We start from the raw sequence: 17,346 nt of genomic DNA, 5'->3' as shown, positions 1-17,346 counted from the left end.
TTGCATCGTGAGCACGTGGAATCACGTGAGTATATCGGCAGGCAATGGCTTTCTTACCAGGGCCCTGGTGGCACAGCTTCCAACTGGCAGCCCGGAGGGACAAAGATGTGGCTCAATCTTCCCTCACCTTGCTTCTGCTGGTCACCTAACTTTACCCAGGCCTTACCCTCCTCCACTGCCCACCGCACCACCCCCTCCTCCACCCGTACACCCCCCCACCCCACCCTCCTCCCCCCCACCCCACCCCCCACCCCTCCCCCCACCCCTCCCCCCCACCAGCCTCCACCCCACCACAACCCCCTCCCCCCCACCACACCCCCCTCCCCCACCCCCCACCACACCCCCACCGCTCCCTCCTCCACCCGTACACACCCCCACCACCACGACCCCTCCCCACCACCACCCCCCTCCCCCTCCTCCTCCCCCCCCACCCTCCCCCCCCACTCCACCCCTCCCCCACCCTCCTCCACCCCTCCCCCCCACTCCACCCCTCCCCCCACCCTCCTCCCCCCCTCCCCCCACCCTCCTCCACCCCTCCCCCCCACTCCACCCCTCCCCCCACCCTCCTCCCCCCCACCCTCCTCCCCCCACCATCCTCCACCCCTCCCCCCCACCATCCTCCACCCCTCCCTCCCCCCCACCAGCCTCCACCCCACCTCAACCCCCTCCCCCCCACCACCCCCCCTCCCCTCCCCACCCTCCTCCACCACCCCCCCTCCCCTCCCCACCCTCCTCCACCACCCCCCTCCCCTCTCCACCCTCCTCCACCACCCCCCTCCCCTCTCCACCCTCCTCCACCACACCCCCTCCCCTCCCCACCCCACCCTCCTCCACCCCCCCACCCCACCCTCCTCCACCCCCCCACCCCACCCTCCTCCACCCCCCCTCCCCACCCTCCTCCACCCCCCCACCCCACCCTCCTCCACCCCCCCTCCCCACCCTCCTCCACCCCCCCTCCCCTCCCCACCCTCCTCCACCCCCCCTCCCCTCCCCACCCTCATCCACCCCCCCACCACACCCCATCCCCACCCCACCCCCTCCCCACCCCACCCTCCTCCACCCCCCCACCACCCCCCCTCCCCACCCCACCCTCCTCCACCCCCCCACCACACCCCCCTCCCCTCCCCACCCTCCTCCACCCCCCACCACACCCCCTCCCCTCCCCACCCTCCAGCCCCCCACCACAACCCCCTCCCCACCCTCTAGCCCCCCACCACAACCCCCTCCTCCCCACCCCACCCTCCTCCACCCCCCCACCACACACCCTCCCCCCCCTCCGATCACACCCACCCCCCCTCCCCCACCCCCTCCTCCCCCCCACCCTCCTCCCTCCCACACCCTCCTCCCCCACCCCCTCCTCCCCCCCCACCCCCTCCTCCCCCCCCACCCTCCTCCCCCCCACCCTCCTCCCCCCCACCCCCCTACCCCCCTCCCTCCCACCCACCCCCCTCCTCCCCTCCACCCCCCCACCCCCCTCCTCCCCTCCACCCCCCTCCTCCCCTCCACCCCCCTCCCTCTCCTCCCCCCACCCCCCTCCCTTCCCCCCCTCCTCCCCTCCACCCCCCTCCTCCCCTCCACCCCCCCTCCCCTCCACCCCATCCTCCCCCCTCCTCCTCCCCCCCTCCCTCCCCCACCCCACCCCCCTCCCTCCCCCCCACCCCCCTCCTCCCCCCCCACCCCCCTCCTACCCCCCCTCCCTCCCCCCACCCCACCCCCCTCCTCCCCCCCCCTCCCCCCCGGCACTCCCGTTCCTCTGAAAGCAGGGGTTCAGAGGTTGAATGCATGCACGGGGGAGGCTGCGCGTGCGCATCGAACTTAGGTTTTTTTTTTACAAGTTTTTCCGTGAGGGTAAGTCTGCAGAATTTACTCATATAAAAAGCAGGCGTAAGGCCTGCTTTTTACAAGGTAAGTGGTGAATTAATTAAAATTAAAACATTTTTTCCACGGGTTTATTATTTTTAAATACTTTAAAGCAAGGTAAGTTTATTTTTAGCCCCGTTAGAATATAAAATTATTTTTTTCAAAAATTTAAATTATTGATTAAAATAGTTTATTTAAAAAAAAATGTATTTGAAGGTTTACTGCTATTTTGGGGCCGTAGTATTTTTAATCTTGATAGCACTTCCTGTCAAGACTTATGAATGGAGCATTTCCTGCTCCGATTGGCTCCCCATGGCCCACGAATTAACTGCACCCCTGGGATACGCAAGCACTGCGCGCCGGCAGCTGGACCAGGCCCCGGATCGGAATTCCACGGGGCCCACAGCTCAACGGCCGGCGCGCAAGGTAAGTGCAGGTCGGGGGCTTGCACCCGCGGGAAGCCCCCGGCCCGAATTTCTGGACCATTATGTACAACACTGCAAGGCACAATCCAAAAAATACTTGAGTCAGAAAGAATACTGCCGTGCTTACGTGTCCTCGTTTCCTGGGCTGACTTGTAAAAAGAGCCGGCTACGTTCCCAAAAATAGTAGAAGTGTGGGATTCAGAAATGGGGATGGCGGTAGGATTCCTGTCGAGTGGTAATTGGCCATGAGCTGGGTTTGGTTCTGGGGCTTTTTGTGGCTGATCTACCAGGCGTTTGGGACTGGGCTTCAACAGTTTATATTGCATTCTCAGAATCTGACCGACCGGGTCAAATTCCTTCCAGAGGGGTTTCGGCGCCCTTCTCCGGCGCACCGGCCCAATGGACTTGTGGACTTGGCTGCTGGGCACATTTCTTTCAGGTGATGGCGACTGGGGAGTATCCGGAATGATTTCTTCGGGACCCTGAAGAGTGAGCTTCCCCGGGATAGATCCCGAATCACTTGGAAAAGTTTTCAGAGGCTCACAGACTTTACTGCTTTCTATGTAATTTGTATCAATGACCAGGCGCTCACCATCTGAATCACTGTCATCAAGGCAAAAGTCACTTTTAGATTCCAGCCCCTTACAAAAGGTCATTTGAGCTGAACCTGTGCCTGCCAATGTAGCACTGCCTCCTTCAGTGCTTTTCTCTTTCTCTGGATCAGTCTGTTGGCTTGCTATGTAACGCCCCTGACAATCAATAGTTTCCACTATGTTTGGTTCAGTGCCACATTTGCGTTTGGACAGTGTGAAGAAAAGCTGTTTTTCCTGAATTATTTTCTCGGTTACAGCCACAGACTCTGATTTCCCCTCAGCAAGTTCCTTGTTCTTATTGTCCACCGTTACAGGAGCAGGCAGGGGAGTACTGGTCGTCGAGGCAAGTTTACCAGCTTTGGCAGCACCGCCTTTTTGGGAAGTCTGCTTTGCCGGACCGGAGGAAACTGTCCCAAATGTCTCCAATTCAGTAAAGTCAGCATTAAAATTGAAGTCGCTGCTTTCACAGGTGTTGATGTTTCTCTGGTGCACACTGGAATGGAACACCTAGATTTAACAGGAGGAAAGCAGGCACTGTTACTGGGAACAACTTACACAACTGCAAGATACACCCACTTCATGAAAAGCTTCAGGCAATCTTTTCATTTGTAAACTAACACATGACACAATTACTTCACTTATATTACTGTGCGACTGGAGCACGTGACGGCACCAGCGGAGCTTGCTACTGTGCCATTTGAATACCTTGAGCAGGGGAGCTCTCCCTGGTGTGCTGACCAACATTTATCCCTCAACCAACATGACTTAAACAGTTTCACTGGTCAAGCACTGAATAGGCTAGAGCTCTCTGATCTAGGAAAGAGAAGACCGAGAGCTGTCCTAACAGAGGTCTTTAAGATTATGAAAAGGTTTGATAGGGTAAACATAGTGAAGATGTTTCCATTTGTGGGGAGTCCAAAATGAGTGGTCATAAATATAAGATAGTCACTAATGTAATACCCACTGGAAATGTTATGTACGCTAAGTATGGTTATCAATCTTTAACTTAGACACTGTATTATCATTGTTATAAATCCCTGGGTTAAAGTTGCCATGTGAAGGTACGGCAAGAACTTTTAAGGACACAATGTGACTAAGAGCAGACTTTCCATAATTCTGCACCAGTATCAACTGTTGCAGACAGTGAGGCTGCGCAGTCTCCAGGCAGAAACCCCAGGAGGAAGGGGTGGAGTCGGGGTTTTCGAGCGGGAAAAAGGAGCGACTGGAAAGAGAAGAGGGCAGGAGCTCTGAAAAGAGGGCTCAGGAGGCAAATGGCTGCGCATCCCGTCCCGGGCTTCCAAACTCGGCCGCCGCCCTTCGTATTAGTAGCTCTGCATCCAGAACTCAAAGTGGGATTCAGTGATCGTGAAGAGAATTCAACGACGGGGTTCGGAGTCGTAAGTCTTGCAGACATTATACATACCATGAGCTCCAACTTAAGCGCGCCAACGAAAGAGTGCACTCGAATTTGGACACAGGGACAGATTCTCCTTTGAATCCATGTAAATGGAGAATGTATGTTTATTATGTCTAGATTCATTCTAATGTATGCAAATGTCTAATTTAGTTCATTGACCTGTAATTTTCTTATACTGTCTGACGTTAAAACTATAAAGTAAGATAATTAGAATTAAGCCATTGTAGTAGTGATCTCCTTACTGGACTATAGAATGCTGTCTACAACAGAGACCACATCTCACATATATCTAGAGAACCGTGAAGGGGTTACACTAACAAATCTGATAAGGAATTCAAGAGAAACGTCTTTACCCAGAGAGTGGAACTTGCTACCACATGGAGTAGTTAAGGTGAATATCATAGGGGAAGCTGATAAGTACATGAGGGTGGAAAGAATAGAAGGATATGCTGATGGGGTTAGAGTCATAGAGTCATAACATAGAAAAATAGGAGCAAGAGTAGGCCATTCAATATGATCATGGCTGATCCTCTCTCTCAATACCATATTCCTGCTCTCTCCCCATACCCCTTGATGCCTTTTGTGTCTAGAAATCTATCTATCTCCTTCTTAAATATATTCAGTGACTTGGCCTTCTGTGGTAGAGAATTCCACAGGTTCACCACCCTCTGAGTGAAGAAATTTCTCCTCATCTCAGTCCTAAATGTCCAGCCCCGTATCCTGAGACTGTGACCCCTCGTTCTAGACCCCCCAGCCAGGGGGAACATCCTCCCTGCATCCAGTCTGTCTAGCCCTGTCAGAATTTTATACGTTTCAATGAGATCCCCTCTCATTCTTCTAAATTCTAGTGAATGCAGGCCTAGTCGACCCAATCTTTCCTCATACGACAGTCCTGCTATCCCAGGAATCAGTCTGGTGAACCTTCGTTGCACTCCCTCTATGGCAAGTATATCCTTTCTTAGGTAAGGAGACCAAAACTGCACACAGTACTCCAGGTGTGGTCTCACCAAGGCCCTGTATAACTGTAATAAGACATCCTTGCTCCTGTACTCAAATCCTCTTGCAATGAAGGCCAACATACTATTTGCCTTCCTAACTGCTTGCTGCACCTGCATGTTTGCTTTCAGTGACTGATGTACAAGGACACCCAGGTCCCTTTGTACATCAGCATTTCCCAATCTATCAGCATTTAAATAATACTCTACCTTTCTGTTTTTCCTACCAAAGTGGATAATGTAGTGTATGTGCCTTTAAGAGCCCCAGGTGTGCTGTGGTGCCGGTGATTGCCACTTGGGCTATATAAGCCTGTGTATTGTGTATATCCGTTAGAACCCCCCCCCCCCCAGACTTTGCTTAGTAAATACCTATGAACCAACTCCTGTCTTCAGTGTCTTTATCAACACACGGACACTACAGTGGCGACGAAGTGGAAACGGACTTACCTGCAATTCGGCAGCACCTCAAGGACATCGATTCCTCGGGCGTCCTGAAGACTCAAGGAAGTGAGAGAAGCCGTGGTTTCACCAGCTGGCCAAGCTGGTGGCAGGTACTGCGCTAATCCTTCCTGGGCGTCAGGCTGGGGCTCCAGCGGCGGGCTCTACAGCTGAGACAGGTAGCGAAATCGGAGGCAAGCAATAACGGACTGGGAGGGAGCACTCGGGAGATGGCCAGCGCGGCAAGCAGGTCAGCGTTCAGGCTTGGAGAGAAACTCCGGCGGGAACGAGTCTCCAACAGTAAATAAAAAAATAAAACAAACGGAAACCACAGTAACAGCGTTGGCATTGGCAGCAGCGGCGGGAAAGCGCGGGAAGCACCATATCTTTTCTACAGAAAAGAAAGAAAAGCGCGGGAAGCGCCATATCTTTTCTAAGATGCCTAATTCTGGCAATATTGATGTTTTTGATAACGAGATAGAGGATTGGACCACATATGTGGAAAAAGTGGAGGTATATTGCACCGCAAATGGAATAGAAGATGAAAAAAAAGCTTCAGTGCTTCTGGATCTAATGGGCGCAAAGACATACAAGCTGTTACGCAACTTAATCACTCCAGCCGAACCGATGGACAAGAATTTTGAGGAGATTGTTGATACCCTACACTGCCAATTCGAGGCAGGACTGGCAGATTCTCTGCGAGACAAATTCATCTGCGATCCCCTAAGTGTAGAAACACAAAAAAAGGTATCTTCTGAGAAAAATTTAACACTGGACAAGGCTTTCAGTGCAATAGGAGCTGCAGAGATACAGCAAAGGCCACAGGACTTCGGCACCCATGAAATGACACGGGGTTTCGAGAGATGTTATCGCTGCGGCAGATCCACCCATGACCAGAGGGACTGCTGGTTCAAGGAAAAAGCATGCAGGCGATGCGGAAAGATGGGACACATTCCACGTGTGTGCCGATCTGAAAACAAAAAATCCACTAACGGGAAAAGAATCAATAAGGAAAAGCACAGAAAGGTACAAATGATGACGGACAGTAGCTCCGAAGACCAGAAGAGCGATAGCGACTCCGGGAACAAGAGACTAAGCTCTCTCAAATTACATAATGTAATTGCCAAAGAAGATTACCAGACCATTTGGGTTACCCTCACAATAGCAGGGTCCCCAGTTAAAATGGAGCTAGATACAGGATCAGCTCTGACCGTCATAAATCGACGGGATTACGAGCTGCTATTTCCGCATATACCTTTAAAAGACACATCCATTATCTTGAAAACATATACGGGGCAGAAAGTATACCCCAAAGGAAAAATAAGGGTGCCTGTTGTATACAACGGCAAGGAAATACAGAAGTTGTATTTATACGTTCTACAAGATGGTGGTCCACCGCTGTTGGGACGTGAATGGATCAGAAAAATACGTTTAGACTGGCACTCCATTCAGGCACTGACGGTGACCAGTAAGGAAAAAAATGATGATGACGTCATACCTGAACAATTAAAAGACATCTTGACCAACGCCAAGGAAGTATTTCAAGAGAAACTAGGAACCTTGAAAGGCATCACCGCCTCAATAAAAGTGGAAGATGCAGCAATTCCCAAGTTTTTTAAGGCAAGACCGGTGCCATACGCAATTCGTCCAGCAGTCGAGGCAGAGCTGGAGAATTTGGAAAAGGCAGGCGTATTATCTAAAATAGATTGGAGCGAGTGGGCAACACCCATCGTCCCAGTCATGAAGAAAGCATTGAAGAATGATAAATCTGAAGAACAGAGAAAAATTCGCATCTGTGGAGACTTCAAGGTGACTGTAAACCCGGTCCTTCACACGGTACAGTATCCTCTTCTGAGGATAGAAGATATTTTCGCCTCACTATCCGGAAGGAAACGTTTCACCAAAATTGACTTGGCACAGGCATATCTACAGATGGAGGTTGAAGAGGCCTCTAAAAAATATCTCACGATAAATACACACAAAGGTCTGTACCAGTACAATCGACTGGTTTTCGGAGTAGCATCCGCTCCAGCTATCTGGCAAAGAGCTATGGAGCAAGTCCTCCAAGGGATTCCAGGGACTCAATGCTACCTAGATGACATCCTTGTAACAGGAGAAAACGACAACGAGCACCTTGCCAATTTGGAGCAGGTGCTCACTAGGCTGAGAGAACGGGGCCTACGAGCAAATCGCCCCAAGTGCGAAGTTTTCCGAAATCAAATATCATATTGTGGCCACATAATAAATAAGGAAGGGTTGCATAAGTCACCTGAAAAAATTGAGGCGGTCATAAAAGCCCCAGCACCTGAAAATGTTTCACAATTAAGGTCGTTCCTGGGATTAATAAATTACTATCATAAATTTTTACCGAACTTATCAACTCTTCTACACCCTCTTAATGAACTGCTACAAACAGGAGTAATTTGGAAATGGAACGAAGATTGCAAAAGTGCCTTCCATAAATGCAAAGACTTAATCACATCCAAAGAAGTTTTGGCTCATTACAACCCATCACTGCCAATCAGACTGGCGTGCGATGCATCCCCTTACGGCATAGGAGCAGTATTATCGCATAAATTCCCTGATGGCTCGGAACGGCCGATAGCTTTTGCGTCACGCTCATTGAACTCAGCTGAGCGTAACTATGCCCAAATCGACAGGGAAGCACTCAGCCTGGTATGGGGAGTAAAGAAATTCAACCATTACTTACACGGACAAAAATTTACCTTGTTGACTGACCATCAACCCCTCATCTCCATATTCAACCCTAAAAAGGGTGTTCCCATTATGACAGCACAAAGACTACAGAGGTGGTCCCTTTTTCTAGCGGCACACCAATACACCATTGAATACAAAGGGTCAAAACAGCATGGGAATGCTGACGGTTTATCGCGCCTACCGTTGCCAACGGTAGAAGAGGCACCTACAGTAGACCCAATGGAGATGTTCCACTCTACCATAGTGGAATGTCTACCAGTAACAAATTCTGCCATTGAAAGGGAAACGAGAAGTGACCTGACTCTTCCACGGGTCTACGATTTAACAGTGAAGGGATGGCCAGCACATGGCGAACCACTGTTGCCAGCATTTTCGCAAAGAAGAGAACAGCTGTCAGTGTGCCAAGGAACCTTGATGTGTGGATCCAGAGTGGTGATTCCACCCAAACTCCAGGATAAAGTGCTAAAGGAGCTTCACGAGGGGCATCTGGGTGGAGTGAAAATGAAGAACCTAGCCAGGGCGTTTGTATGGTGGCCAGGTATCGATGGAGACATCGAAGAAATGACCAAGAGCTGCCTAGGATGCCAGAAGGTCCAAAACGCTCCACCACAAGCCCCTCTACATCCATGGGAGTGGCCCTCATCTCCCTGGCAAAGGGTACACATCGACTTTGCTGGTCCATTTATGGACTCAATGTTCTTAATCGCGGTTGATGCACACTCCAAGTGGCCGGAGGTAATAAAGATGTCCTCCACCACCACGGAAAAAACCATCACAGTATTAAGGACCATATTTGCCAGGAATGGGCTGCCGGAACAGATCTGTTCTGATAATGGACCGCAATTTGTGTCCGAAGAATTCAGAAAGTTCTTAAAAAACAATGGGGTTAAGCACTACATGTCCGCCCCATACCATCCCGCCACCAATGGATTGGCTGAAAGGTTTGTCCAGACCTTCAAGAAGGCCATAAAGGCCATGGGTAATGAAGACATAAAACTTCAGCACAAGGTGGATAACTTCTTATTCGCATACAGGAATGCAACACATATGGTTACCAACCAAACTCCCGCCATGATGTTCTTCAATAGAAACCTAAGATGCCGGCTGGATTTGGTCAAGCCCAACATCAGAAGGGACGTGGAGAACCGGCAGTTTCAAGGCATGAATGAAAGGCCAACTAGAACCTTCCAGATAGGTCAACAAGTTTTGGCCCGGGACTACCGTACCGAGAAATGGCAGCCTGGAACTATCTGCACACGACTAGGACCACTGATGTATACCGTGGACATCGGAGAAAGCATAATAAGGCGCCATGCTGACCAAATCATAAAGTCATCCGAAAAGGGACAACCTACACCACAACTCTATACATCTAACGATGAAGCAGAGATACCCATATCTACCTCCGATCCGGTGATACTGGAACCCGATGAACCCGACACTGGCATTCAAGCCGAATCAGCCTTGCCAGAAGAACCTACTACACCACCAGAAACTACTACACCCCCGAGGCGTTATCCGGACCGAGTCAGGAAGCCTCCTGAGAGACTGACTTATAATTAATTAACTACAGCAATGTATATTATTTTGCTGATAACATGTAATTAATAATTACTTAAAATATGATGTACTGGTTAGCTAAAAGGGGAGGAATTGTAGTGTATGTGCCTTTAAGAGCCCCAGGTGTGCTGTGGTGCCGGTGATTGCCACTCGGGCTATATAAGCCTGTGTATTGTGTATATCCGTTAGAACCCCTCCCCAGACTTTGCTTAGTAAATACCTATGAACCAACTCCTGTCTTCAGTGTCTTTATCAACACACGGACACTACAGATAACTTCACATTTATCCACGTTATACTGCATCTGCCATGTATTTGCCCACAGAAGGAGGCCATTCGGCCCATCGAGTCCGTGCCGGCTCTCTTGTAGAGCAATCTAGTCAGTCCCATTCCCCCGCTCTATCCCCGTAGCCCTGCAAGTTTATTTCCCTCAAGTGCCTATCCAGTCTCCCCTTGAAAACATTGAGTGTCTCCGCTTCCACCACTTCCGTCGGCAGCGAGTTCCAGGTCCTCACCACTCGCTGCGTAAAAAAGTTTTCCCTCACATCCCCCCCTGTATCTCTTGCCCAAAACCTTAAATATGAGTCCCCTAGTCCTTGTACCATCTTCTAGTGGGAACAGCCTTTCCCCGGGTTAGATGAAGTAGGATGGGAGGAGGCTCGTGTGGAGCATGGACACTGGCATGGACCAGTTAGGCCGAATGGCTTGTTTCTGTGCTGTAACTACTGTGTAATTTACCTCATTGCTGTTTGTGGGACCTTGCTGTGCACAAATACACTAAGTTGTGCTGCAGTTAAATCTGGACAGTAATGCTCAGTAAATGCCTCAGGATTGTCCCATGCGACTGCCCCAGACTCTGGTGACAAAGGAGCGGATGTGAACAGTGTCCTGAATCTTATCATTCATGAAGAAATGACTCATGAACTAACACTGGGCGGCCAGCTGGTGGCGCCGTCCAAGGAGCATAAATACTCGGGCGTGGGCCCAGCTTGCTCAGGATGTTTCTGTAACCAGGAACTAGTGATGTAACTAGAATCTCATGGTTGTGAAACATATTTGTTTTATACTCAAACCAAGTGCTTAGTCGTCTTTTTACATCAAACAGCACAAAACCTTTAGCTAAAAAAAAGCCACAATCTAGTGCAATGACTCTGGCACTAGGAGTTTACATGAAGCAGGAGTAGTTCTGATAACATTTTGAATGTTTCCAAAGAGCCAATCGAGCTGGATTCTACTCCTGTAGTGTATGGTGAACAAGAAGCAATGGCAGACCTCGCCTTCAATGTCCAGATAACATTAGAAAATCGAAGTGTCCTGGGTGTGTAGCAAGGATAGTACACGACACAGTTTCACAGATTACAGTGTCTGACTACACTTGGGTAACTGCGTTCAATTCTGGTCAGCACGACTCAGAATTTCCTTTAAACTTCCGCCAAAACAATCGCTTAACTGTGGCGTAATGCCGATTTTGAGCACAAAAGGCCAAGGAAATTTATGTGCAAGGGATGACAGCAGTTTTTACACTATGCCTGAGTTTCCCTCGAATTTCTGCACCAATTCGGTGAAAGCTCGGCCGACTCCCTCTGCCACTCATTAACATAGCTCCAACCCCCCCCCCATGCAAAAGACCAGAGGACGCGGGCTTCCTGCATTTACACCAGTTCTGAACGGGCTGTGAATTTACACCCAAACCTTTAAGTGCAGCGAGATCCAGTGTGTCCCATTTATGGTGCGTTTTGCTTGGTCCTCTGGTGTGTGAGCACGGTGAGGGTCTGAGGAGGTCTAGTAGGAGCTGATGGATGTTGGTACCTGGGAGAATTGTGTAGGAGGGTCATTGGCTGTGGTAGCACTGGGGAGTGACGTGCCTGGGAGCATTGGAAGCAAGCTCATTGGGGGTGAGAGAACTGAGGGGAATGCAAGGATGTGGGTTACCGGACTATGAGGATACTGAGATGGGAGTGCAAGCAAGCGCTCGGACTGAGGGTCGGGAATATTAGCAACAATAGCGCATGGAATTGGAGGCAACCTTGTGACAAGGGTTGGGAGTTGGTTGGGACAAAGAGTCAGTTGAGGCAGAGAGTAGGGATAAAGGGAATGTACTCCGATTGGTGGGATGTGACAAGTGGTGTTCCCCAGGGATCAGTACTGAGGCTTTTCACCATATTTATCAACGGTACGGATGAAGAACGAGAGAGCCGTATATCCAAGTTTGCAAGTTTGATTCGAAGTTAGAAGCCACAGTAAGTTGTGTAGATAGGAGCAGTTAGTTACAAAGGGACACAGAATGTGGCAGATAGCGTTCAAGGTGGGGAAGTGAGAGGTCATCTACTTTGGATCGAAGAAAGACAAATCAGAATATTTTCTTAATGATGAGAGACTAGGAACTGTGGTGGAGCAAAGGGATTTCGGGGTCCATGTATACAAATCATTAAAAACTAGTATACGGGTGCAAAACAGTCAAAAAGGCCAATAAATGTTGACCCTCATCACAAGGGGGTTGGAATAAGGAGAGGAAGAGATGCTACTATTGTACGGAGCCTTGGGCAGACTCATCTGTGTATAAATTTGGGCACAACACCTAAGGAAGAATTTGGCCTTAGCGGGCAAGAGGGCATAATCTTAAGGTCAGAGCGAGGCCATTTAGGAGTGAATTCAGGAAGCACATTGTCCACACAGTGGTAGTGGAAATCTGGAATTCCCTCCCGCCAAAGGCTGTAGATGCTGGGGGGGGGGGGGAAACGGGACAAGTTGACATTTTCAAGAGAGCGACAAATGTTTATGGTAAGGGATATCAAGCTATAAAGATCAAAGGGCCTACTCCATGCCACTCCAGTGCAGTACTGAGGGAGTGCTGCACTATCAGGGGTGCTGTCCTTTGGATGAGACGTGATACCGAGGCCCAACGTTCCCTCTAATTTATTTTGGCCCGCGCGGCCCCTTTAACGGGCTTGCGCAGGCCAGTCAAAATTCCGCGCAAGTGCGGTTTTATTATTTTAAAGCCAGCTTCACAGGACCTTGAGGGCGCTGCGCGGCCGTGTGGCTTAAAGGAAACATCGCCGAGGCCCCGTCTGCTCTCTCAGGTGGACGTAAAAGATCCTGGGATACTATTCGAAGAAGAGCAGGGGAGTTCTCTCCTGTGTCTCAACCAACATCGCTAACACAGATTATCTGGTTATTATCACATTGCTGTTTGTGGGAGCTTGCTGTGCGCAAATTGGCTGCTGCGTTTCCTACATTACAACAGTGACCACACTTCAAAAGTACTTCATTAGCTGTAAAGTGCTTTGGGACGTCCTCAGTTCATGAAAGGCACTATAGAAATACAAGGCTTTTTTTTTTAATGCAGTCAAGTTACAGATCAGCTGCGATCTAACTAAATGGCAGAGCAGAGTCTAGGGGCTGAATGACTTACTGCCTGTGGTAAACCACTGTTTGTATTCCACTGTGTACATGCCTGGACATGCCTCGGCTGACTCCTCCCACAAGTCCTAGTATAAAGGTGACTGCTCCCCAGCCCTTTGTATTTCTGGACCGGTCGACCACTCGAGGCAGACCTTCATTCTTTTGTTAATAAAAGCCTTTAGTTACTCTCTTAACTCTCAGTCTTTTATGAGTAATTGATAGCGCATCAATTTTATTAACAAAATTTTTATAATGGAGAAGATCCTCACACCAGCATGCCTGGACTTAGATCATCGGGAGGCGGACTCATCCACCAAGTTTACTCACTGGCTTAAGTGTTTCGAAAAATTCCTGACCGCCTCCGCAGCAATCAAATCGGACGAGGACAAACTGGATGTCCTGACCTCCAAAGTGAACCACCGAGTGTACTCGGTCATCCATGACGCAAACCTCGAAAAATTCCTCCGCACCGCCCAACTCCTGAACCTGACATATAACAAGGAGAAGTGCATATTCCGCACAAACCGCCTCGCCATCCTTGGCTGTGTTGTGGAACACGGAGTCATCGGCCCCGACCCCGACCGGATGCGTCCCCTTATGGAACTCCCACTGCCCCACTGCCTCAAGGCCCTGAAGAGGTGCCTAGGGTTTTTCTCCTATTATGCCCAGTGGGTCCCCTACTATGCGGACAAGGCCCATCCGCTGATCAAGTCCACCTCTTTTCCCTTGACGGCAGAGGCCCGCTTAGCCTTCCACCGTATCAAGGAAGACATTGCCAAAGCCACCATGCACGCAGTGGACGAATCCATCCCCTTCCAGGTGGAAAGCGACGCGTCCGACTTAGCCCTGGCCGCTACCCTCAATCAGGCAGGGAGACCCGTGGCCTTCTTCTCACGAACCCTCCAAGGCCCGGAGACCAGACACTCCGCTGTTGAGAAGGAGGCCCAGGCGATTGTGGAGGCTGTGCGTCATTGGAGGCACTACCTGGCCGGAAAACGATTTACCCTGCTCACTGACCAACGTTCAGTTGCTTTCACGTTTAACAACAAGCAGAGGGGCAAAATCAAAAATGACAAGATCTTGAGGTGGAGAATCGAACTTTCCACCTACAATTACGAGATCTTGTACCGGCCCGGGAAGCTCAATGAACCCCCGGATGCGTTATCGCGTGGCACCTGCGCCAGCACGCAGATCGATAGACTGCGGGCCCTCCACAATGACCTCTGCCACCCGGGGGTCACCAGGTTCTTCCACTTCATCAAGGCCCGCAACCTGCCTTACTCTATTGAGGAGGTCAGGACCATGACCAGGGACTGCCAAGTCTGCGCTGAGTGCAAACCGCACTTTTATAGACCAGACAGGGCCCACCTGATAAAAGCCACTCGCCCCTTCGAGCGCCTGAGCGTTGATTTTAAAGGGCCTCTCCCCTCCTCCGACCGCAATGTGTACTTCCTCAATATTATTGATGAGTACTCCCGTTTCCCGTTCGCCATCCCCTGCCCGGACATGACCAGTGCCACGGTCATTAAATGTCTGAACGACCTCTTCACCCTGTTCGGTTTCCCCAGCTATATCCATAGCGACCGGGGCTCATCGTTTATGAGCGACGAACTCCGTCAGTACCTGCTAACTAGGGGTATTGCCACAAGCAGGACCACCAGTTACAACCCCCGGGGGAACGGACAGGTGGAAAGAGAAAATGCGACAGTTTGGAAGGCCGCCCTGCTAGCCTTAAAGTCTAGGGGCCTTCCAACCTCCCGCTGGCAGGATGTGCTCCCCAATGCGCTCCACTCTATTCGGTCACTGCTCTGCACTGCCACTAACGCCACCCCTCATGAGAAAATGTTTGTCTTCCCAAGGAAGTCCACATCGGGGACATCGCTACCGCCATGGCTGACGTCCCCAGGGCCGGTCCTACTGAGAAGGCACGTGAGGACCCATAAAACGGACCCCCTGGTCGAGAGGGTCGACCTCCTCCACGCCAACCCCCAGTATGCTTACATTGCATACCCGGACGGGCGGGAGGACACAGTCTCCATAAGAGACCTTACACCCTCGGGGGCCGCAGTAACCCACTACTCACTACCACCCCCTCCCACGATCCGATATCCAGCCCCAGCAGACGGCAGGCCTGGGCCCCGCGACCCGCTCGACATCTACGAGGACGACACGCCTGTGCCACAGCCCACGCAGGACTCGACGCCGGAAGCTCCACTACCCCTGCCGTCGCCATGCCGATCACAGCGGCAGACAAGACCTCCAGAGAGACTCCAATACACTAACTTTTAATACACTTCACCCCGCCGGACTCAATTTTAAACAAGGGGTGAATGTGGTAAACCACTGTTTGTATTCCACTGTGTACATGCCTGGACATGCCTCGGCTGACTCCTCCCACAAGTCCTAGAATAAAGGTGACTGCTCCCCAGCCCTTTGTATTTCTGGACCGGTCGACCACTCGAGGCAGACCTTCATTCTTTTGTTAATAAAAGCCTTTAGTTACTCTCTTAACTCTCAGTCTTTTATGAGTAATTGATAGCGCATCACTGCCGTTCTGTGGGGGAATTGGGACCAGTCTGGAAAAGGGGAGGGAGGCCCTCAGATCTGGGTAGAGTGAGACCCACTGTACAGTAGGGTCCCAGCTTGTGGGAGGACTGGTGTTCTGGGCTTTGACAGCAGAGAGAGACGCCCGAGCTTTGGACTTGTTAGCGCAAGAGGATGGGGCTTACAACCAGTCAGTGCTGATACACAGGCGCTCGCTGTCTGAAGTAAAAGTGAAGGACTTGATAATAGTTTGAACGTGAGACTTACCTGAATAAAGCTGTTAAAATTTAAATTAATTCTTAGCTTTAAAAAAAAAATAATTTGCAAAAAACAGGAAGTCAGAAATCTGCTTAAGCCACGAGAATCATTCCGACACATGCTGGGAAATTCTACAATCTAAAGTCTTGCAGAAACCAGGAGATTATGAGCAAAGAGTAATGGCTGGGGGAAAACATCAATTGCAAGGCTCGGTTTTTGGAGAAGGCTCAAGGTCTTCCAGTAAAAAGCAGAAAGTTTAAACATGGGGTTCAGCACGGCTCTGCCTAGTGTCAGACAGCCGAGAGCCAAAAATGGTGGATAAAAATATTCTCAGCACCATTTGGAGTGATGTGACCGGTTTGCTTTCTTCTTTCCAAGACATTTGCATATGGCTGAATTATAATGAATATACATATCAATCGCAATTTTAATCACAATTAATACATGGGTAATATCAGGCAAACAGCTGCAAGAAATTAGGATGCAAGGTTTATGATTATGGTGATCTGGAATGCACTGTCTGAAAGGGCGGTGGAAGCAGAGTCAACAGTAACTTTCAAGAGGGAATTGGATAGATATTCAAAAGGGAGAAAATAGCTACGGGGAAAGAGCAGGGAGTGGGGCTAATTGGACAGCTCTTTCAAAGAGCTGGCACAGGCTCGATGGGCTGAATGGCCTCCTCCTGTACTGAGAGATTGTACGATTTTCCTGTAAGTAGCTGATGTGAATGTGATGGCAGAGTGTGTACATGAAGTCAGTGTGTTTACAATACAGACAGACTCACAAACAATTCTTTCTATTTCCAGGTGAGAAGAGAGACTCAAACCGAAGGCTCGATTAGAAAGACTTACATTCTCCTGTGATGTGTCGCTGCTTTCTGCCTTGTCCAATGTCATGCTAGATACAGCGGTGTAATATTTTTTGGACATCAACAGGTCCAAAGGAACTTCGTAAAAAAGTAAGTTCTTCTCTCTCACAGTAAGCTCTTTCTTCACGAGAGGCGAGTCGATGAAGACAACTTTCACCATCTTATTGCCTTTGAAAACAAAATAAAATGGTGTTGTTTCAGTCACCAGTTAATGTTTGGAGCTCTCGGACAATGTAAAGACTGCACGAGTGGTTTGCTGAGTGTGAGA

The 17,346-nt window shown here is 50.1% G+C and overlaps 1 protein-coding gene across 2 annotated transcripts in view; it reads right to left on the bottom strand.

Moving 5' to 3' along the window:
- Positions 1 to 17,346, bottom strand: part of ice2 (interactor of little elongator complex ELL subunit 2) — a 143,589-nt gene that overhangs the window by 86,574 nt on the left and 39,669 nt on the right. Inside the window, exons 8-9 of one of the 2 annotated variants that reach the window (XM_085972086.1) lie at positions 17,062 to 17,246; positions 2,878 to 3,385 (exon numbers count right to left, since the gene is read on the bottom strand). In XM_085972086.1, the coding sequence (XP_085828212.1) occupies positions 2,878 to 3,385; positions 17,062 to 17,246 (693 nt within the window). Of the gene's footprint in view, positions 1 to 2,412; positions 3,386 to 17,061; positions 17,247 to 17,346 lie in introns of both variants that reach the window. The other variant, XM_085972085.1, reaches the window with a different exon arrangement.

The sequence above is a fragment of the Somniosus microcephalus genome, chromosome 32 (genome assembly GCF_052327205.1).
Source record: "Somniosus microcephalus isolate GS21.2 chromosome 32, FLI_Smic_1.0, whole genome shotgun sequence".
Taxonomy (NCBI): domain Eukaryota; kingdom Metazoa; phylum Chordata; class Chondrichthyes; order Squaliformes; family Somniosidae; genus Somniosus; species Somniosus microcephalus.
Note: the sequence above shows the minus strand (reverse complement) of the source record. Positions and strands in the feature narration are given on the sequence as shown.